The 22,796-nt window shown below is 36.2% G+C and overlaps 1 protein-coding gene across 1 annotated transcript in view; it reads right to left on the reverse strand.

Moving 5' to 3' along the window:
• Positions 1-22,796, reverse strand: part of ERC2 (ELKS/RAB6-interacting/CAST family member 2) — a 519,869-nt gene that overhangs the window by 430,947 nt on the left and 66,126 nt on the right. The window contains exon 3 of the mRNA XM_035558284.2: positions 21,956-22,372. Coding sequence (XP_035414177.1) covers positions 21,956-22,372 — 417 coding nt within the window. The remainder of the gene's footprint in view (positions 1-21,955; positions 22,373-22,796) is intronic.

Below are 22,796 nucleotides of genomic sequence, written 5' to 3' on the forward strand. Positions count from 1 at the left end.
TGTTGAGCAGCAAGCAGTTGCCGTTTAAGTAGAGCCTTGGGGAGTAAAAATCGATTTTCTTACTTTTGAGAGTTCTGTGTTGTACAGGTTTGCACCTCTGTTCCAACCTAACTCTGTTCTCACTGACAGAAAGATAATGTTGAAGGCAACAACATGATCAAAAGATGAATAGGAATGAAGCATCTGTTATTCCTGCCACCTACTGACAAATTAATTTCTCACAAACTGCAAGAATAACATAAGATGTAGGGAAAAGGCACCTGTAACTTTATTTAACCATACTGCTGTATGGTGCAACTGTTTACCTGCTTGATATTAGCCAGCTGAACTCACAAAGTTAAATGAGAGGCAGCTTTATAGGAGAATCAGCCAAGAAATAAAGTGACCCTGTTGTGCTCAAGAGTGGCAGAAGAGAATTGAGAGATCATCCCACATACATGTACTGCGCACAGCTGCAGTACATGCAGACACAATACCACAAAATGGAGGATTTTGAGTTAAAAACTGCAAGCATTTTTTCAAGTGGAAGAAAGATCCTCAAAAGTGCCAGGAAGAACAATTTTTATTAACTGCATTGCCTTCTAAAGACTACATGTTCAATTATAAATTATATAATGTTGCCATAATTACATAAAAGAATTTGAATTACATAAAATAAAGCTACATAAATTATATGGAAATATGAAATAAAGACATGAGACTAGTTGTAAAAGTAGCATATAAGAAGGGACTGGTAATGGTGTTCACATCTACTGAGTAAATAGATTATGGATTTATTTTCTGCAGGCTTAAATCTGTCTTTTTTCCTTCCTTGTCTTTTTAATGCAAGGACATATCCTTCTGTACAAAGTATCTGATAACAGAGAGAGGTTTGCAGAGTCTAAGAATATTTGTAAAGAAAGACAAATTTACGAAATAACGTGTTGGACATATTTAGTTAATCTATATTGCTCTTACAGGTAGCAAGTTTGCCTCTCTACATATTTCTAAGCATAAATGATGTACTTTAATGTGAAAAGTCCAGGCCCTGTACATATTTTCTGCTGGCTTTATTTCCTAAAATTAATTTCTCAAATTTTACTCAGTGTCCTGCAAGATTAACCCTAAAGAAATTAAAGATCATATCCTACTCAGTTCCAAATGTCCTGAAATACCAGCAGAGCCTATTCAAAGAAACCAAGCAAAATCTGGAACAAGTACATCTCTCTTCTACCACTACATTGGTAATATTACATGAAAACAAAGACTCTTGAACATTTTAAGTTATGAAATTACATTTTTTCAAGATGAAGTAAAATTGTAATAAGAACAGCATCATTCAAAGGGCTTTCCTTCATCAGAAAGCACTGCTGCTTTTAATGCAAGTAATTTCGAACACAAAACACTTAACAGAAAGCAGTCTGGGTAGTGCTCAGATTACAAGTGAATGTATTTTATACTTTAGCTTTTGCATTACTGTAACACTACATTATCTCATCTAATTAGATTTTTCCAAAACCTCTGGAAAATGAACTTGCCACATGCTCTGGATGTTTGTTTATTGACTGAACATGGTGTGCATGAACTAAACAATCTATTGTAGTAATAGGAATTAGGAAAGAGCAATACTACAGCCTAATGGTCTACAGATAGAGTTCTATAAACCCATCACATTATCTTTAGCACGATACATCTTAAATACATTATGGATCATAACTTTATAATCTTGATCTTTATATTTTTATTTCATTTTTGAGAGAGAAAACAGCTATTATGTTAATGAACAGACCCTTAAAATTTGTTACATTTGTAACATAATCAGTGTAAATTGTTATTAAATTTTGAATTTTATTGTGGAAAGTTACATATGTATTCTCCACTCTTCATGTGGCTGTTTCAGAATAATCCTTCCCAGATTCCTAACGAAAGATGTTTTGATTCCACAGACCTGACTTCACAGCTTTCTCATTTGTGAGCTCTTCAGCATGCAGATCAACAGGCAAAGTGAGCAATGCCCCAGTGACTGGATGACTTACTTTTTTTTATTATTTTCAATAGATTATCTAAGGATTCCAATAACCTTACCTGCAATTCTAAACATGTAGTATTTACAGAATTCCTAAACTCAAAAGGAAGATAAGCCCGAAAAATCAGAAGCGCACAGGCAGACATTTGCAAGAGTTCTGCCCGAAACAACTGTCCCAGCAACGAGGAAAAAAGCTGTGACAGAGCCAGCTCTCAAGTCACATGTAGCCCCTTTAATCTACCATACCACTATTTCTTTCTTGTCCTGCTTCATTCAGTACACTTTCTTCCAGTTTCTACAGCAAATGTCACAGACATTCTGCCAAAAAGAACACTGGTTGATTACCTGACCCAAGTATGGAACAGCTGAACTGTTTTGTTTTGTTTTATTAAAGAGGTGCATCTTGTGGAAACATAACATCTATTCTGTAAAAATTAAGACATTAGAGGTTCTACTGAAAACCAAAGTTTTTACTTCTAAATTTCTGAGTGGTTAGCTCTACTCTTCTTACGCTACTTTAGTAGCATACTTTTTTAAAAGCTACCTACTTTGAGCAGAAGGGGAGTAGAGAAGAAAAGAAGTAACAAACATTTAATAAAAGATCTTTGTCTATTAAGTTGTCTAGAAGGAAACTAAATTTATTTGAACCTAACAAACATTTTCTGAAAATTTCTCTGATTAAATTACAAATATGACCAAAAGATAATTATTATATACAAAAATTAAAAAATATCTTAGCACAAGTTTCACATACAGCAAATACCTTGTCAAATTAAAAAATGTTTGACAAAAAGCACAAAAGCAACTTCTCTCTTCCCCTCTCTCTCTTACACTTTTTCCACCTCTCCTTGAGAAGAAAAAAGGAAAAAAAAAAAAAAAAAAAAGGTTCCACTAGCTGTCAAAGAGTATCTTGTTTGTCCCCATCTTTAGCTCTTATGTGCTGCACCTATGTTCAGGAATTTAGCACAGAGAATCAGAGTGGATGCAAACCAGCACAAATCCCAAACATCCTCAGTACCAACTGCCTAGCTCTCCACATCTATTCCTGTTATGCCTCACTATTTGCTAAGTAGTATGCTACAGTAGAAGATTTTTCTGTTGCCTTCAGATATGTTTTGCCTTTTCTGCTTCTATTTTTCTTTTTTCTCATAATTAAGCAGTAGTACATGAAACAGATGGTCCACCAAGAAATAAATCATAGTCTGTAGTGTTACCAAAAAAAAAAAAAAGTAGAGTTTTAAATCATTATTTACTTCAGTGTTATTTTATAAAAACACTTAAAACATCCTGGACAGACTTTCCAGCACTGAGCAGTCACAGAACTACTTACTCAAAAAATTTAAAAAGTCTGTTAGAATTAGTTTCTCAGTGCAGTAAATCAGACAAGATTAACAGAGTAAAATACAGGCATGCTAATTTTCTGCTTCCTTGTGTTAGTATAGTGACATCTAAAACAGCCTTGGAAGGATGTTTTCAAGACAAGACATATTGCTTCCAGTTATCACCTATAGTGATGGCAATTATAAAAAATTAATGACACCTCATTGTTTTCATTCCATCCTCCAAGGTCAATCAATAACTCAGTTTCTTTGCAAAGGACTCCTAGCCAGTTCCCAGAGTTCTGTTCTTTACAGGTTTTTGTTTTGTTTTTGTTCATTTAAATCTTGCTGTTTTCCAGGCTAGGTGAGAGACTGCCTCTACGTGTTAAAAAAAACTAAAGTCTTGTGTCATTCAGGAACTTGCTAGTAAAGAGAAATACAAAATATCTTTAACTTAATATTTTACACTATTAAAATTAATTTCCAGTTTTATCACAACGAAACAATCCCATTACAGATGACGTTGCTCAGGTGCCAGAGTACACAAACCATTATTTTAATATCATTGATTTAATACAGGTTAAAACTTTGTGGGTTTTTGTTGTTGTTTGTTTTATTTTTAACTTTTACAGGTAGTTCCATTTGCTAGCAAGGTTTTAGTAGATTTCTCGCTCAAGAAAGCATTGGAAAAAAAAATATCTTAAGTATATCTCCATGGCTGCAAGGCATTCTATAAAAGAATATGCAGTTTCAACAAGCTATATACATGTATTGTTTATACTCCACAAGTGTCAGTTTCTAAATTTATTTTTATTTTGTGCCAAGAATCAAGATGTACAGTGCTTCAAATATTGAAGGGTGGGAGGAATGATTCAGACACCTAAAGCTCTGAAGGCAAGCAAAAAGCAAAATTAGTACAAAATATGGACAGTCTGTCTTTAAGTTTATTTCTAAATATAAAATAGGCTCTCTATAGAGGAAAAACTTCAGCACAAATCAAAAAAAAAGCTTTCTTCTTTCTGCCATTCATACAAATTTTACTGTTAACAAAGAAAAATTACTTTTGCACTTGCAGACAAACGTGAAGAACACAAGACAGAAGCTTGGGTATTATCATTTTCTCAGAACATTTAAAGATGGAGATAATCACAGTTTAACAGAAAAACACTGCAGAAAAAAATGCAATGTTTGTCTAAAATATCTGAGAAAGAACATTCTGTTTTTTATCTATTTCACATAGTTAAAATCTATCATAAAAAGAGAACATCACTAATGGAAATTATCACCCAACACATTTTACAGATCCATTCATACCACAAATACCATGTTATTAAAAAGTACTATATTATATTGTTTAAGTTTCTAAGAACATTTGTTAATAGCAACTCAGTTGCAAAGCTTCTGTGATGGACTGCATACTTAACACTTAATATAAATTCTGGATAATAAGGTACTCCTTATTTCTGCAAAAAAAATCCTCAGACATAAAAAGAACATCAATATTTTAGGCATTATGGCATTTACTTCCATAGTAGATGTCCCAGGTAAAATAAACTGATTTTTTCATTTTTTAACTGGATAACTGGCACATATTTTCTTTCTGTACACCGCTGCGCTAAAATTCTACCAATGTTTTTTCCTTGTATTCTAAATATACTTAAACTGCAAAGAATCTCAGAGCAATTACACCAATTGCAAATCAAATCACTAGCTGTCATAAAATTAAAGTAGTTACATCTACTAATAATAATTGCATATCATGTGAAATCCACTCATGTACTGTTACTGATCCACGGAGGAGAAATTGGAGGGAAAGCTAATGTTGCCTTATATCGTGTTATTTTAAGACCCCCCACAACTAGACATCTGATAAAAGACACAATATACTAACACAATATACACATTCTTATTGGCAGTTCCGAAACTAAATGCAAACGAACATAAAAAGAAAATATCCAGACCAGTCTGTCTATGCTCCATATATCAGGCAAGTTAAAAATTTATAGTTAATGCATATGATGGACTGGAGCAAGTGTATAACCAGACATCCTATTGCACTTCAGAACAACATTAGAGTTTCCATCAAGATACTTCCACTAAGGATGAAGTCTACAAAATAAGCCAAAAACTTTAAGGGCTGCACAAAAAGTCTTCTTACTTATTAGAAGAGGTTTAACAGAACATTACAAGAGACTTGTGAAGTAACCTCTCTATTTAAAATTATTAGTGAATTTTTTTCTCGTTTATATTACAATATTTGTCCGAATCTTTACCCTACTAGTTATTGCTCAGTCTTAGCTTAAGGATAACAGAAACCTTTACAACTGTTAATTGTCCAGAAAAACAAACATTACGCAAAGTACCATGCACAGCAAATACACAGAGATAATATGTAATAAATTTTGCATTTCATCGGATGGCGATTAATTAAAAATACAATGGAGACAAACATGAATGTACAGAAATACTAAGTGACTGCAGGAAAAGAAGATCTATATTTTCATTAGATGAACACTGATATAGAAACAAATCAATTTTCTTTGCTGGGGAGTGGGAATTGTCAACCTCCACAATATCTGAGAACATTTCTGAAACTTAAGACTTTCCAGGTCTAGAGGAAAGTAAGGAAAGAACAAGGAATTATTAGTGCCCTGTCACCAGGAAACTCACTTAGAAAAGACAGACACAAGTCTGCTCTGTACATTACACTGATTTTGCTGGTACTGTTCTTATTTGTGTAAATATTTGGCTATCATTCCCCTTGCAGACTGGAGGTTGGGAAATAGCCCAAGCATGAGCTGTGTAGCTGGACAGGTGTGACAGCCAGCCAGGCACACAAGGTTAGCCACATGCTTTACGTATCTGCAACAGAGCTGTAGCAGCTGCCAGTTATTCTGCACGTGCATCCTAGCTACATATGTTCACAGCATAGAAGATGAAAGAACAAGGCATGACCTATTGCTGCATTTTCTTTGCTCAGAGTACAGTTGACTGTGGAAGTGATAAAAGGGAGAGGACAAGAACTAGAATTCACATAGCCTCAAAGCATCCAAAAGAAAGGCAGAGAAAGCTGGTAAGCTTTCCTTTCCCTGTTTGCTTGTCCCTGTGACTGTTTCCCTGCAAGTCCCAAGCAGCATGTGGGAAGCACTTTTGGAAATAAAAGTTCTTAATGTGCTCAAAATCAGATAACTGATAGCAAATCCTTATACATTTAGAGAGAGTCAAATACTTTGTGCTCCACAGTATTAACAGTTTAGGGAAGGAGGGCTTCAACCTTCAAATAACAAGGCTCTTCCGATATCTAAGTGCCTCAGATATCTTCCGATATCATTTCTTCATGACATGGATGTGTCAGGAGGAGTACAGGTTAGGATACAACCTGATTAAATGTGGAATTCTGAAACAACCTTGGGCAAAACTTTCAAATTATGGCTTCATTAAGATCACCTCACAATGAAAGACAACAGAGTACCAGAGTGGGACAAAAGAGTCTGACGTAAAAGGTCTCCATTGCTTCACCCTGCTGCTGACAGATACTGTTATTGCTGAAGGAATTCCACTTCCAAAGTGAAAGGGGAAAGGGATGGGAGACAAAGGACCCCAACATGTTAGAGCTGTAGTATTAAATTCAGATCCACAGAAGGAGTGTGCGTAGTGGTGGGGATTGTTCTTGTGGGGAGGGGAAAAAAAGTCTTTCATAAATCTAACTGGGACTTGCTGCTGCCTCTTGGTGCAGCAGTCTGCTGAAGGACCAGAGAAGAACACATGTATTAGTTAACCTGACCACTGACTCGAGAAACCATCCTTTAGAGATCTCTGACCAGTCAGAGATTGGAGAACTCTTCGATATTCCTGTTTGCACTGAATCCACAGAAGGACAACCACCACAACTGGCAAACCAAATATATCAAGTTAGTCCTTCCGTTTAGCATCCCTGGAGAATTTCTGCTAAGGCTGTTAGAATATCTTAAATAACTGGTAAGCATTTCCCTAATATAATCACATGATAATGTACATACCAGTCCCAAACCCTGCTTGCTACCATTCATAATTACTTAGCCTGCACTTTCCCTTATTTATGTAGTTTAAGGCTGTCATCCTGCCCAGTGATTCTAATGGGAGGAGACTGTAGGAAACACTCAAATACATTTTGCATTAGTTAAAGCTCCACAATGTTAAATTGAAGCAAAGTTTCTTGTGAAGCTCAACCACCATAAATTCAGACATTTGGAATACCCAGTTTAATAATAAAATATTTATAATTTGTTTCCAGAGGAGAAAAAAAGCTTTATGAAAGTATCTAATTCCGTATTTTTTCCATCAGAAAAAAAAAAAATACCCAGGTGTTCTGGAGATTGAATCCATTATTTTTAGACTGCTGAAATGCAAACCATTCTGAAGAAATAGCTAATAAGTTAAAGACCAAGTTCGCATGTGATACCAGGCTTCCATCTACATGTGACAGAGGCAAGAAATCCCTCATGCTGAAGGGCCCCATGGAAACAAATGAGCAAAGTAGCCCCAGTCTGGAATCCCTCCAGAAGCTCCATCTTACCATCCTGAAGTCCTCCATTGTTTTCATAAACTCTTATCATCTGAGTTGGTGTTAAAATTTTGAGATAAGAAAGACACACAAGAGGGAGTATGTTTATCTGTTCCCAATCTCTTAGTAAGATTTCCTTTTTTTCTGGCCAATCATCCTGTGCCTCAGTGATGCAGGTGGGACATAAGCACTGCCAAGACCACTGTAAATGCTCACAATACTGTTGAGAAGCTGAAGGGTAACATTATATTGACAATGGTTTCTGAGATTTGTTATCAGTGGAAAACCTTTTGTCTGCCAGATGTACTCCTATGTGAAAATATGCCCTTTTCAAGTTGAGAGCTGAAAATGACCCTGTCCAAGCAAGCGAAGAATAATTGAGAACAAACTGATTGTTCTGACTCAAACATGTGCAGGTGTTCAGTCAATCAATACACTGAAACAGATCGATTTTTTTGTTGGGAAAAACAATGCGACTGCAATAAAAATCCTTTTTCCTGTGCTATGATGGTACACGTTTAAACAGAATACAGATTCCACTTCCTTTCTGAAAAAGCTCTCCCGAGAGGGCTCTACAACACGAAAAACTGGTTTGTGGTGTGTCTGGGCAACTGCACGACAACACAAGGAAACATCTCCAAACACAAGTTTCTTCACCATTTTGTTACTCTTTGGGCTACAAAAACCTTCACAGACATCTATGCAAGGGCAAAAAGTGAAGAATGAGAACTACCATCTTAGGAAATTGTCAGTGTGGTAATTCCCAAGGATACTGTAATTCTTCACCAAAATGGATGTCCAATAAATGACAGCAAAAGCAACAACTGAGGAGGCAGCATATTGGGTGTTCTCTTCTATCCAGCACTTCCACAATCACTTGTAAAAATGTAAGCAGGGAAAAGTTGAAATATGAGTATTTAGGAAATAAATTGATCAGGAATAACATATAGCCCAGGAGCCTTATGATGCAAAACAGTGATGTCTTTTCTCACTGAAAATACTCTTTTGAATGGCAGGCTCTGCACCATCATTTCAAAACAAGGAATGCTGAATTCATGAGGAAATCCTGTGTCACAAAGGTGCCTTAAGCTGTGATAAACACTGGCTTAATTCAGCACTGTTTGAACTTGATCTTGCTAAAACATTGCTAACATTTGGAACAATCATAGTTTGCCTGTACACTTGACCAGCCCATACAGATTAAAACTTATTTTACAATGAAAGGTGATTAAAAGATAATTTCCAGACCTTTAATAGTCAACTTCTCTTTCCAAATGAAACCCCCAGTCATCTTTGCAAGTACTGCTCGAAACTGCTGCTTTGTTACCTTGTTCACCACCGATTTGTCTGAGGCAGGATGCAAACAGCTATTCTTACTGCTCCAGAACATTACACACTTTCCTGATTTTCTTTGAAAAGGCAGTATCTCTTATGTCCATAGCACCAGGGGTCATATCAGCAAACAATATATCTGCAGGAGAACTTAATATGATTTTACAAAATATATGAAGCTTTGCCAGAGTACATTATTTCTCTACATAATTTTGACAAGTGCCCTTCTTGCTCACCCTCTCCCACTGTACATAATGAAGGCCTTTAAATGGCCTCAAAGTACTACCTGGAAAGTGCAAGTGAAAATAAAAAAATAAAAAATAAAATTGCATGTGATGCTATTACATCTTACACACAAGCTATGAAATATCTTGGTCAAAGGAAGCTTTCTTCACATTTCTGTAACAGAAAAACTGGGAAGACTTTACCTATAGCAACAGTACTATAAAAGTGATACTATGTATACTGCTACATAAGAAACGTGGGTGTATAGGCACACAGTTTGTCAACTTAATTATCCAATAAGCACATTTTTTGTTTTAATTCTTAGTTGTTCTTATTTACTTTCCTGGCTGCAAATCTTGCCACAGCTTATTTAGTTTGGTGACATTTAGATAGCCTTCTCATCTAATGCCAGGTATTTCCATTTATATAATGAAGTAATTACAGGAAACATTCCACATATTCATGAAGGCTACATCTATAGATGTGGTTTCTTGCCAGAAGACCCCCAACTACATCACAAACCATGCCCTATGTACGTGTTGCCGTGGCCTCTTCCGAAGGGTTGCAGGTTACCAAGCCATTACACAGGCAGAGAAGCTTCTGAGAAAGCTAGTTATTACAAGCCTATCTTGAAATGCAGCAGGGCACAACAGCGTGACTTGAGATATTCTCCACTGTCCACCTTCCAGGTTCCAATCACATGGGATCAGTGACAAGGCGTTTCGGCGGTCAGGGTACGTGAGAGCACGTACCATGGTGAAACTCTAGTTCATTCAAAAGAGGAAGACGACATTAGTTTGCTCTCCTACGTTTGTAAATTAAAGTAACTTGCACACCTTGGTTAAAAGATTGGGGCCAAATTCCACTATTCAGACATAATTGCTGACTTGCTGTGTACAGAGCTTCACTTCACTTTTTACTCTACTTGCACAGAATCTTAGATGCAGCTATTCTAAAGTGCATTCTGTTTACAGACTGAATACAATTCCTGTGAGCATCTTTCCATTAAAATGAAATGAAGGTATTGCTCTTCTTAATTCATTCTATCACTGTAAAATGAGCTACGATAAATAGGGCACGATCATCTGCGAAAGGGATGCAAGCCAGAATAAAATCCAATCTGCATTCAAGAGTGCCATCTAGTGACTACAATAAGTCTACGTACTTGCCGTGAATGATGTGAACAGATCGAGTTAGGTACTTGCTGATACTTGGTTAATCCTTTTTTTTAAAAAAAAAAAAAAGGTTTTTTTTTTTTAAGTTTTTTAAAAAGTTTTTTTTTTTAAGTTTTTAAAAACTTTTTTTAATTTTTTTTTTTTTTTAAAAAAAAAGGACTCAGAGATTTTAGAAGAGATTCAACATTTGAAACTGTAGAATGACAAAGCTTCTTATCCATAACAGGCAATTCTGGCTGCAGATTACTGTATCTCATTTGAAGGCAGATTACCATACCTCCCGCTCTACTCTGCGCTGGTGCGGCCTCACCTCGAGTACTGTGTGCAGTTCTGGGCACCACAGTACAAAAAGGACATCAAACTGTTGGAGAGTGTCCAGAGGAGGGCAACGAAGATGGTGAAGGGCCTAGAGGGGAAGATGTATGAGGAGCGGCTGAGGTCACTGGGCCTGTTCAGCCTGGAGAAGAGGAGGCTGAGGGGAGGCCTCATCACAGTCTACAACTTCCTCGCGAGGGGGAGTGGAGAGGCAGGTGACCTATTCTCCGTAATCACCAGTGACAGGACCCGTGGGAACAGTGTTAAGCTTAGGCAGGGGAGGTTTAGGCTGGACATCAGGAAGAGGTTCTTCACCGAGAGGGTGGTCGCACACTGGAACAGGCTCCCCAGGGAACTAGTCACTGCACCAAGCCTGTCTGAATTTAAGAAGAGATTGGACTGTGCACTTAGTCACATGGTCTAAAATTTTGGGTAGACCTGTGCGGTGCCAGAGTTGGACTCGATGATCCTTATGGGTCCCTTCCGACTCAGGATATTCTATGATTCTATGATGATTTGAAGCAACTCATAGGACAGTTTGTAAATGAGAAGTGTAATTTGGATGTCAGTGACTTCCAATGCTGAATGTATTTTCACATACTGCAAAGCCTGTGTTGTCATAAACCTCACAGTGCATATGCATGAAAACGCAGGTCTGCAGAAGTCCAACTGTTCCAGAGGAAACAAAGCAAGGTGTATGCAACTGGACAAGTGATGTCTGGGAAGGGTGCTGGGTATTAAGGAAACACATTGCATTTATCTTTGCATAATGAAGTACAGAGCTAACTTTTTCCAGTTATTGTCAGTAATCTCCATGCATGGAGAATGGTTTGTGATAAAGAGAGGAGAGTTGAGATGGTTGACTAATACAGCTCCCTATGCTTTGAAATTTATATGATGCTGACAGACACTACTCATAAGCGTGCATATCATTGCGCTCGGGTTTCAATGGGATCAGGGCTATTGTTTTCCCATTGTAACTCTGAACACTAATATTAACACTATTCAGGGGATTTCATCTTTTTTTTTTTTTTAAAGAAACTATACTATTCCGATGGAGAGTTGACACGAGCATCTTGAAAAAGGTATGATAGCAGAATCAGAAGCTAATGGAGAAAACAGACCCTACAGTACTCTATACTTCACAAGTTACATGACTGCAGATCATAAACCATCTGCTAACTTAAAAGGAAAGAAACTGTGGAAACTCAAGCAAATAAAAAAATTCTTTACTCTTGGACTATTGCATAAGTGTTTTTGTTTTTGTTTTTTTAATATCCACTTCTTGAGAAGAGGATATATGAAAAAAGAATACACCAAGTTTACCCAGACCTCCCAATTCCATAGCACGGTTTTTCTAGGAAAACATAACACTTTTTATGCAACCTTTATTTTAATGTAAATAATGCTACAAAAGAATAATGTAATCATAGGATTTATCATAATTTCTAATAGATTTTAGTATGTACTGCTTGTATAACATATCATTGGCTATTTATTCATTCAGTGCAATGACTAAAGTGACTAAAACCTCTTCTATATTAGTCAGTTCTACGAACTTAGAAAACTGATTCATGCTTTAGAAAAAAAAGTTTTGCACTACAGCTCTCCAGTAAGTGGCATCTGCTGCCAATGTCTGGTGAAGAAGGATCAAGAACCATGTTTTAAAGACAGCCACAACCAAACCATATGAACCATAATTGGACTTACTCTGCTACCACGTCAATGCACTGCTTCATTACCAAACAATTGTTTCTGGTCAAAAATAATCCTGAAGAATCAACACTAATTCTTATGGGTTTTATACATCTGTAATTAAACAATTTCTCTGGGAGAAATCTGAACTCAATTTAACTTCAGTCTTAAAATATCATCTGTATATTACCAATAGTCACAAAAGCTTATGAGGCAAATAAGAGCACAAGTTAATAACATTTTTTTCTAATAATTTCAGGTATTTAGTAAGTGATAGGCTATTTCTTGTTCAGCAACCAAAGACCACTGCATCCATGTTATTAAACCTTGTAAAAATTCAGCTGAATAATGAAAGAGCAAGTAGAAATGTAATTAACTCACCATTTGCAGGAACTTGCTGAAAAGATAGCATGAAATGAGAAATTACGCAAGCTCTCACTCTCTTAATGCATTATCTTTAGAAGATTTTTCAAATACATTTTTGTGTTAAATAATGAGCCAAAAAAAAAAAGAAAAACATCATTTAGCTTAAAATCATTGTTATAAATCTAAAAACAAAGATCGACTTGTTTTTGTAAATAAATTTGTATTCAGGGAAATATAAGGCATCAAGAACCATGGCTGATTAAAGCATTGTGACCAAAGAAATGTTTTTTGTTAATTATCTATTAACAGATGAAAATAATGCTTTGTGCAAATGCAGATTTTTAAGGAGAAAAGTGTGTGAAGTACATTCCCTTTAGTAAGATATCCTTTCACTTTAGCAAGGACTAATCCCACTTGAAACACTTTCACAAGAAATACTTTCTTGAAGTGAATTAGGAATCAGCTTGCCAGCACAGCAGAGCAATGGCAGCATAAGAATTTTCCTAACAGAGGATGACTAGCCAGAACTCAGTGACATACCACTAAGAAGAACCTGTTTGCAATTACCAAGTATAGTAGCAGCAAACTGAGTAAGCATTTTTCTATATGTCAATTACTAGATTTTCTTCTTCTGAATTATAGCAGTGGAACTTGGACTGTGTGCAAAATCTTCTAATATCGAAAGTGCCTAGGTCAGAATACAAACCATATCTTTAAAGAAAATAAATTCAAGTATATGTGTAAAAAGCAGAGCAATTAAAAACACAACAAATATGTCCCTTACCTCTCCTGAGTCTGTAGAATATGAAACACTAAAATTTTGTCTTTCTACACCTCCCAAAAAATTAGTAACTTATTACTATCTATAATAGGGTATTGAATATACACTCCTCTTAACAGTAATTAGGGAAGTATGTCTAATTTACACTTTGCTGGATCACGCCTCTTTTTTATTTATCACTTCATTGCCTTCAATAAGAACCATGAAGTGTTTTTAAAAGACCAACAGGAATATTGCTCGACTCTTGCATGGAAGTGGAAGGAACAGGCAAGGGCCCAAACCCTATAAATATGCTTAATAGTAAGTAGTCCCCTGAGTTAAGATAAACTGCCTATATTAATAATGCCCTTAATCTTGAAACAATAGCCACTAAAACACAGAACCAGCAACTATTCTAAATATATTCATAATACAATGGCTCTAAAAAAAAGTCTGGTTTTATTGGTATTTTAGACTTTATGTTTCAGGGAGGAGAAAAACAATCTGAAGAGCAACTGATTTACGTGTGATGACTTATGTGCTGCTAAGTGGAGGTAAGCCAAATGGGTGAAGGAGTCAGCCCCATCTACGGAAAAGCTACAGTGAACTACTTCCTTCTGATCGGTGTAACCAAGCACTTGTCAGAAGTCCAGATTCATTCTTTCTTTCAAATCTAATTCCATTCACTGCAACTATGATTCTATGAACTCACTCGGCTAATGCCATTAAACTCATTTGGATGACTCATGGAAGAAAAACACAGACAGGATTTGGTTCTGAGTATTTTCAAACATACCCACATTTTGGCGTATATGCCCTTCAGAGTACACACGGGTTACTTTTTCAATGTTTTAATGAAATCTTAAAATCTTAAATGCTGAGATAGGTTATGTATTTATACTCATTGTCAAATTTTATATTTGACAATAAATATACCGAAACCTCTATAATCACGTCAGACTATCAGGCTCAAACTGTCAACATAAAAAATATCAACCATTCATCACAATCATCTCACAAGGCAACAAATACATCTCTAAAGTTAGGAGATGACTAGCTAAGTTAGTGACCAGAAACTCTAGTTCCAGTAGATCAAAGGCAATGTGTTCTTTCTGAAGAAAGGAGTCAGATTGTTTCAACAACTTTACATCTGTTTACTAAATCAGAAACCTTGTTTCATTAAATGGTTTGGTCTAACACTCCATGTTGCCTTTATCAATCTTAATTTCAGGTGAAGCTCCAGGGAGAGTTTATTAGGCATATTCTAGTGTCTACTATACACTCCCACTACTATTACTCACCTAAGCCATGCAAATACAAAGACAAAACTTATTTGCTACACAGTTTAAGATGTGTACAAGGAAAAATTTTAGCAAATGAAAAGCAGTTTTTCCTTTTAGGAGGCAGATTTCAGGGTTCTTTTTGTTGTTTTGGTGTAAAGATGACATAGCATTTTCTTCTCTTGTTTTCACATCCACATACATGCACACACACTCATTGCCAACAGGTTAGCCTGTTGCTGTTTCTTGGAAGTCAAACTTATGCAACTTCAGTGCCTGGGTTTTTGGTCTGGATAAAAGGCTGCATGACTCCTACAACAAACCTTACTAATGGATTTCTCTCACCATCAGCTTTTCAACTTAGTTAAAATGTGTGATGTGCTGAAAATAGCAGTTTTATTTTAGGATTTACAAGACTAGCTATTAAAACAACAAAATGGGGTTTGGAGTTACATAGGTTAAAAAAAATAGAACTTCGTTGGGGGGGAGGGTTAAACAAACCCTTCTTCTAGAGTTCTAGAGCTTTCTTGGGAGATGGTGCTGGAGGCAATAAGAGATGTCAGTTTACAGCAACTTCAACAATAACTGCAATTATTCAGATTCTTAGTCTCTTCTAGTATTCTTATGAAAATGCTTATACAGTTGGAAAGCACTGCTATCATAAAAAGATTCAATAGAGGCCTTCATACGAAAAGGACAGTACAGAATAATTTTCCAGAACATTTTCCTTCTGGGGTGTTACAGGACAATGCATCTGGAAAAAAAAGTGTGTTCGGGTTTGAGGTCCACATCCAAATCCTTATTGTCTTCTGGGTGAAGGTCTGTAATTTTAAGACCACAGTAAGTGCACTCAACATGACTGTTAATTTAACGTTTGCTTAATAGTACATTCTTAAATTCTTTGTAAGGTTTTTAAGTAGGAAGACAGCATCTGCCATACAAGGTCAGATCATTAACTAATGATACTTCATATCCTGCCTTTAAAATCATCCAACTAGTGCCCCAAAGGAACTTAAAAGCACAAAACAAGAAGTTCTGTCAGTTGTACCTCACTATGAAATGCAGGTAGGAGGCAGCATGAGTGGGACACATTCTTTGTACGTGTCCAGTATAACTAGAAGAATACAGGGATGAGGCTTCATTAAGTTCATTGGTTTGAGAAGTATGAACTATATTTCACCACAACTACAAACCGACTTGACTAAAGTCTTAATTCTTTGACCTGATCCTAAAATATCATTTTTATATATAAAAGAACAGTCTAGATCAACACATTAATACTACGTAATCAAGCCTACACTTCTTTCAGTTGGTTACCAACATGATCTTACAAGACAGTTAAAAACAGAAGGAAAATAGAAAGCAATGGCCTTTAAGAGCATTAAGATCTTCCTCCTCAAGAGACAGCTTGTGATGCGATAAAAAGTTACCCAATGTTGAGGTACAGTCTTGCCCACACCTGAAATTGAATTGATCCCCCTGAATTTTTAAAATACACAAAACACTAATTACCTTGCACGAGGTAGACAGGACTGGTTATCTGACTAGCTCTCCAGATCTGGCTGGCTTGAACCAGGGTCTGTGCTTTCAGGGAAGATTGCTTGGGCTAGAAGTCTCATATCTAAAGGCAACTCTTCCATCCCAAGCACTCAGCTGATCTTAAATGAAGAACTGAAAACCCTCTTACACAAGGCGTACTCTGCACACAAATGTCCATCCTACCCTTTTTCTAAGCCTCTTCACTTCCTGCTGTCTCTTTCTCAAGGTGATTTGGCCAAAGCTGTTTGCAGCAGTTTCCAGCACTTCATGTTTTAAACATAAACTGCTTAACACGTTAGCGTGCCAACATACATTTTCCTATTTTCATTCAAATCTTTCAACAGACACTCCAATTTCACTTCCAATACTGTTCCATTCGCAAAGCGGACTGAAATGAATAGCCACTCTGCAGAACACACAGTGGCCAGGGAATGGAGGAGGAGCTCATGCAGATTGATTCCCCGGCTTCAGCATTCATTTCCTGGGGAGACCCAGCCAGTTTGCTGGCTTAACTTCTGCTTCACTTCCCTAATCGGTAGGAGAGAGGTAAAAGAGAACAGACTAGGAAAGAAATTAAGAGAATTTATAAAAAAGCAGACGTGCCAAAATTATCGGCAACACAGACCACTGGACATATAAATATATCTGTTATATTTCAAGAGTTGAAGTTCTGGAAGATACATTCACACTCTTCTGTGATTTCCTTAGTTTTGTGTTGACTGATTCAAATGAGATGCATAAGGTAATTGTTATTTATGATGAACAATGTATACACTAACACTACATCTTAAATAGTTTGGTGCTTTGTTTGGGTTTTGTACTTTTTAAATCCTCAGGGATGGTTCTTCCTCCCCCCCCCCCTTTATTTTCATTATATTTTACATTAATAACATAGCATCACTTTTTTTTTTTTTCAAGTCTCTAAGAAGGTAGAAATATGACTTCTCCCTGAATAGATCAAGTGATGAAAGACTGTCTATCAGATGGCACTGTTAAGGTGTCAGACTGTGCAGAGCAACTACGGAGATGCATAAATCACTCTCAATCTAGTTCTCTTTCCAGTCGGAGTCACAAATTTCTACACTCTAACAAGTTTTATTTTCTTTTCCTATTCTAATGAATGTTCTAAGATAAGTTTTAGCTATGTATTATTATCTGATGGAAACTATTACTAAATGAAAATAATTCTAAAATAAATGTTAAAGATAGCACGTAATATGACCAAATGCACTTTTAAGCATAATAAACAGTGCTACAAGCATAAATTCTATGGGATCTGTAGCTTTTACATCCTCACTCCAATAAGGTTCCTCAATGTATTCCATAACTTAACCACTCTCTCTGGGTACATCTTGCACTTCAGAGAGCCTAAAACAGAGAAGTATACAAAGGAATTCAAGGGAATTGAATTCAAAGGAATTCAAATGAATTCAATTTACTCCTCCCCTCAAATTCAGCTGATTCTTTCTAAGAAAACACATCAACAGATCAGAAGTGTGAGTCGTGTAAGTAACCTATTGTCATGCAGTAGTATGTTTACAGAACAAAGACTTAGAAAGATCACAAAGGAAAGATTAAAGGAAACAAAACCTATGATGTAAAACACAGGTAATCATTTTTCTCAGTTTCATTTTTAGCTAGGCTCTAAGATGTTTGTGTGCAGCCCTAAAGTCCAAACATATGAACTGGGTCAACAGCCGTGCAAGGATAACATTTCCACTGCTGGGGACAATACTAGCTTTGATGCAACTCAAGACAGTCCTCAGATTAGCTTCCAAAGGATGCCCTTTGCAGGAATGATGTCAGGATCAACATTTGCCCTCTCCACATACTGGAAGGTATAAAACAAGAGTTTGTTTGTGATCTTTTTATCTCATTCCAGAACTATTTCTTTAGCTGCTTCTCAAACATCAATGTCAGTTTCAAATGGACATTTTTCTCAAATTCAGGATTCCAAACTAGTGGTGGTGAAGTCATGGGGAGCAAGCCTGTCCTTAAAGAAACTGATTCCTAAGTGAAAAGCTTTCTAATCCTCCACGTGGACTTATAAACACTATGGCAACCAAGCACCCTGGCAAGAATATCATGGGGCAAACAAAACCTGAATGGGCTATATTAGAAGTAGTAACTATTCTCTAGAGCACAATCAGTTTGTGTCTACTTTTTCATGTCTGGAGTGACTGCCAATATTGCAAAGTCCTTCTGTATGCTCAAGAGGTAACCTTAAAAACACATATTACTATCAATACTTTGATAGAAAGTAATTGTCTTTATAGCTACTGATTAGATTAATATTTTGAGCTGAGCCAGGAGAAATAAAAAGAAAGAGATACTAATGAACCTAATAAAGACATTCAGTCCCGAATGGTTGTTAGTCTATGTAACTAACTTCAGGGAAGAAATGTTTGGTGTCAATAAAGTATTTCCTTAGTAAATTACTACTGGCTCCAGTGTAAGACATTTACAGTAAACACCAAGAGTCTGCAAGGCATCTGTTCTATTCACAGTGGAAGAAAGAACTTTACTCCATTAATAACTTTAAAAACATGCAATAACTAATTCATGATGGCAGTTCAAATCCTATCAGTGACCTTCATTATTTGACCAAGCTGAGTTCAAAGATAGAGCAATTTTAAAAACGCTTGAAAGTTTAAAAGTGCACTTTAAATTATAATAAAGCTGTGTTCTTCTTTCTACCAAATGTAGAGAAGGAAAAAAACACTGTAGCACTAAGCCATGTACAACAACCTTATTTTAAGAATACATGCAAGATAAGAGTTAAAATGTGCATATAAAATCCTGTATGATCTCAGATTCCATTTAAGTGAAACTGTATGTTACATAGAGAGGGCATGTGTAATATATGTGTATGTATATATAATAAAATACTTGCTGGAATTTTAACATTTCACTTTACTGGAGATTCAGTGGGACTTTGCCTAAGGCAAGGTTTTAATAGCAATAATAAAAAAATACTTAATGGTACTTAGGGTAAATAATGTGTGGCCACTATGTTTAAAAAAAAGTAATACCAAACATCTGTGCTAGATTTCCACATGATAAAATCACCATATTACCTACAGTTCTCCCAAAATTATAGAGAAAAAAATGTTTATTTTAAATTCTAGAAAAGACATGCGATAACCAATTTAAGAACTAGAAGGCAGACATCTTGTGTTTTATGACAGGAATGTATATTTAGTGATCTTCACGATACTTAATTCTGAACATAAGGATGCAATGGTATGACATCATGGCCTGAAGACAGACTTCCAAATTTTAACCTACTAACATGGAGACTGCCAGACCCAAGAACATCCTTTTGCACATGTGTATTTCCAAAAAAAACAGTTTGTTACCTACAGGACACATGATTTCCTTATCAAAGCAGACACCATATATCGTTTTCTTCCAGAAAATAACAATAAATATCAGCTACCTTAAAAAAAAAAAAAAGATAAACATTTAGTTTCAAAGGGGTTCATATGCCCTACACGCCATGCTTCCAAGCTCCCTACAGCAAACTTCAGATCTGCTGGGAAAAATCAATCAATCAATCAATCAAAAGCCATAAATATATGCTATAGGAACAGAGCTGGAGAGAAAGAGGATTTCACCCAAAGCCTTGGATTCTTACAGCAGCAAGGAAGTTCTTTGCTAAAATCCTCGAGTCAGCAGATAGTTCCTGCCAATCTGACACAGATTCTGCTCAGCAAACCTAGTAAATTTTTAAGCTTTGACCAAGGCATATCAGCATGTCATAAGCAGAAACTGCAGCGAACCCCTCTGTATACTTGCAGTGCTCCCCAGGAAAGATAACCTCTTTATTCTCATATAAATTCAGAGATTTTTTTTTCCCAGGCCCTGACTGTAACCCAGAGGGAACTCTGAAATATTTTATCTACTTTTCAAGCCCTACTTAGTTCTATTTCTTTTACTACTCTTGGAAGGTTATTCCAGAACTTGACTGCTATGCAAATTCCAAAAACTTCTCTGCTAGTTAAAGAACTCCTCCCACATACACTCTTATCATAGATTCAGTATCATTAATTCCTCGTGCAAGTCCTTTCAGGGCCCTGACTTTCAGACCTCATTAACTGGTGACCTTAGTTATCAGTGAAAGTTCTGCATGAGGAAAGATTCACAAGGATCCACACCTTCACCAGAAAACTTTATTGAAATATGTGATTGAGCCTTGCAAATTTTCCAGCGTCTCCAAGTTTTAGATGGGCTCCAGATACCATTGAGTCCTCATTTTCCAGGTCAAACAAAATAAAAATGGGAAAGAAAAAAAAAAAAAGAAAAAAGAAAACAAACCTTTTACTGTGTTTGAAGAATTCCTTTTCGCTACCATAGTAGCTGTAAGTTAAATATATAACAATTCATCCATAGCAAAGAAAATATTTTGTCAACATTCTGTAGATGTAAATAGCTGTTCTTAATCTTTAGCATTATACAAGAGTCAATAAGAGTTTTCTATGTTCTTGTACTAATCGTATTCATGTTTTGATATATCAGGCAAATTAGTGTTTTTTACCAGACTAGAAGTTCACATCAGACTACGCTGTTCTGAACTTCTAAGGAAACAGAGCTGTAGGTCCTGATTCCCCTTTACTGTGGGTAGCTTGCACTCAGTCTCCCTGAAACTATTGCCCTTCTCAGCAGGAAGCCTCAGGATCTCTCCCTGAAAAAGACTCACGGCCTCGTTTCCCTGACATTGGTCATGTAAGCTGTTGGGATGTAGAAGGGCACATGGGCTTGACAGCAGGCCAGATTTCCTTCAGTTGTACTAATTCAATTGTCACAAATCCAGTCCCAGAATTCATCAGCAAGTAATGTGGGCAGCTGGTGCAGGAGGGCTTGGGCCCAAATCTATCGAAGCACAGCACAGCCATCACCCCAGTTTTTTAACATGGCAACGTTATGCAACATAAATCCCCAAAAATTGTATACCACACATGAAAATACATTAGAAATAAATAAAGGCTTCTGGCTATGGAAGGCAAAACATTTTAAAACACTGATTTCAAATACAATGGGTATAAAACAAAAAAGTAGCATGCACCTTTGACTATTTAGTTTATAACAGTAAGAGGTGTTCATTCTCTCTTCAGTAGTTCTAATCATCTTGATTTGTCAAATATTTATTTGTCAAAATGCAATAATCCAGAATGTATGCAAAGAGCAACAAAGACAATAAGCCTGAAGTGACACTTTTCTTCCACAATCTCTTGGTCCTGCTGTGTGTTTATTTTTGATTTAAAACAAATGTATCTTTCTTTTTTTTTTTAAAGAAACACTGAAAGCAGAAGATACTCAGACACTTGAAAATATATTTCTAAAACTGCAGCAAGCACTTTGGCAGTATCTTTTAAATGAACAAATAATGAGTTTTCCTTACCTCTCTCAGATGTATGTTTTCCTTCTCCTTTTGGTCTAATATCACTTCTAAATGATTAACCTGAGATTCAGCTTCTGCAATCCTTCGAGTTCTCTCATTGTCATCTTCCATTCCTTTAGATGGCAAACCTTTACTTTGCAACATTTCCAGAAGCTTTTTTATTGATTCATCTCTAGCATTTAGTGTTTGCTTTTGTGTTTCAATCCTAAGCTCCATTTCTTCTAGAGTTTTTCTTAATAGGAAAAGCTCTTTAGCTTGTCTGTCATGTTCTGCTTGAAGTCTTCGAAAATTCTCCTCTGTGAGCTCAATGGTAAAATGCTCAGCCCCTCGGTTTCCACTTTCTTGCTGCAGAAGATGATTAAGGTCTCTCTGGGTTCTAAGCTCATCTTGAAGTGCCTGGATTGTCATTTGCAGATGCTGCAATAAAGGAAAAAAAAAAGAAATCAATTTATGATCCGAATGCAGGATTAGTCTTTGATTAAACTTTTGTCGTATGCTGTTACAAAAATTCATTAGAACCGAGGATGAAACTATAATAAATGACCTTATAAAAATAGCAAATGCATGTGACAATGTTTATAGTTATATTTTTTCAAGTGCTTCTAGAAAAAATAAATGACAACACACACACAGTGTCAGCTACAGATAAAATGAAGAGCAAAGAAGGCAAACCAACAAACCCAAACACTAGGCAGTGACACATCCATTAGTACAGTCAAGATGTACCTATAAAGCTGGAAGACTCAGTATTCCATGTTTTCTAAATTACTTCATAGACTAAAGGTGGTTCTGCCCTGCAGGGTGCTCAGCAGTTGAGTTATGAAGTCAATCAAAGCACTCG

The sequence above is a fragment of the Cygnus atratus genome, chromosome 10 (genome assembly GCF_013377495.2).
Source record: "Cygnus atratus isolate AKBS03 ecotype Queensland, Australia chromosome 10, CAtr_DNAZoo_HiC_assembly, whole genome shotgun sequence".
Classification (NCBI taxonomy): Eukaryota; Metazoa; Chordata; class Aves; order Anseriformes; family Anatidae; genus Cygnus; species Cygnus atratus.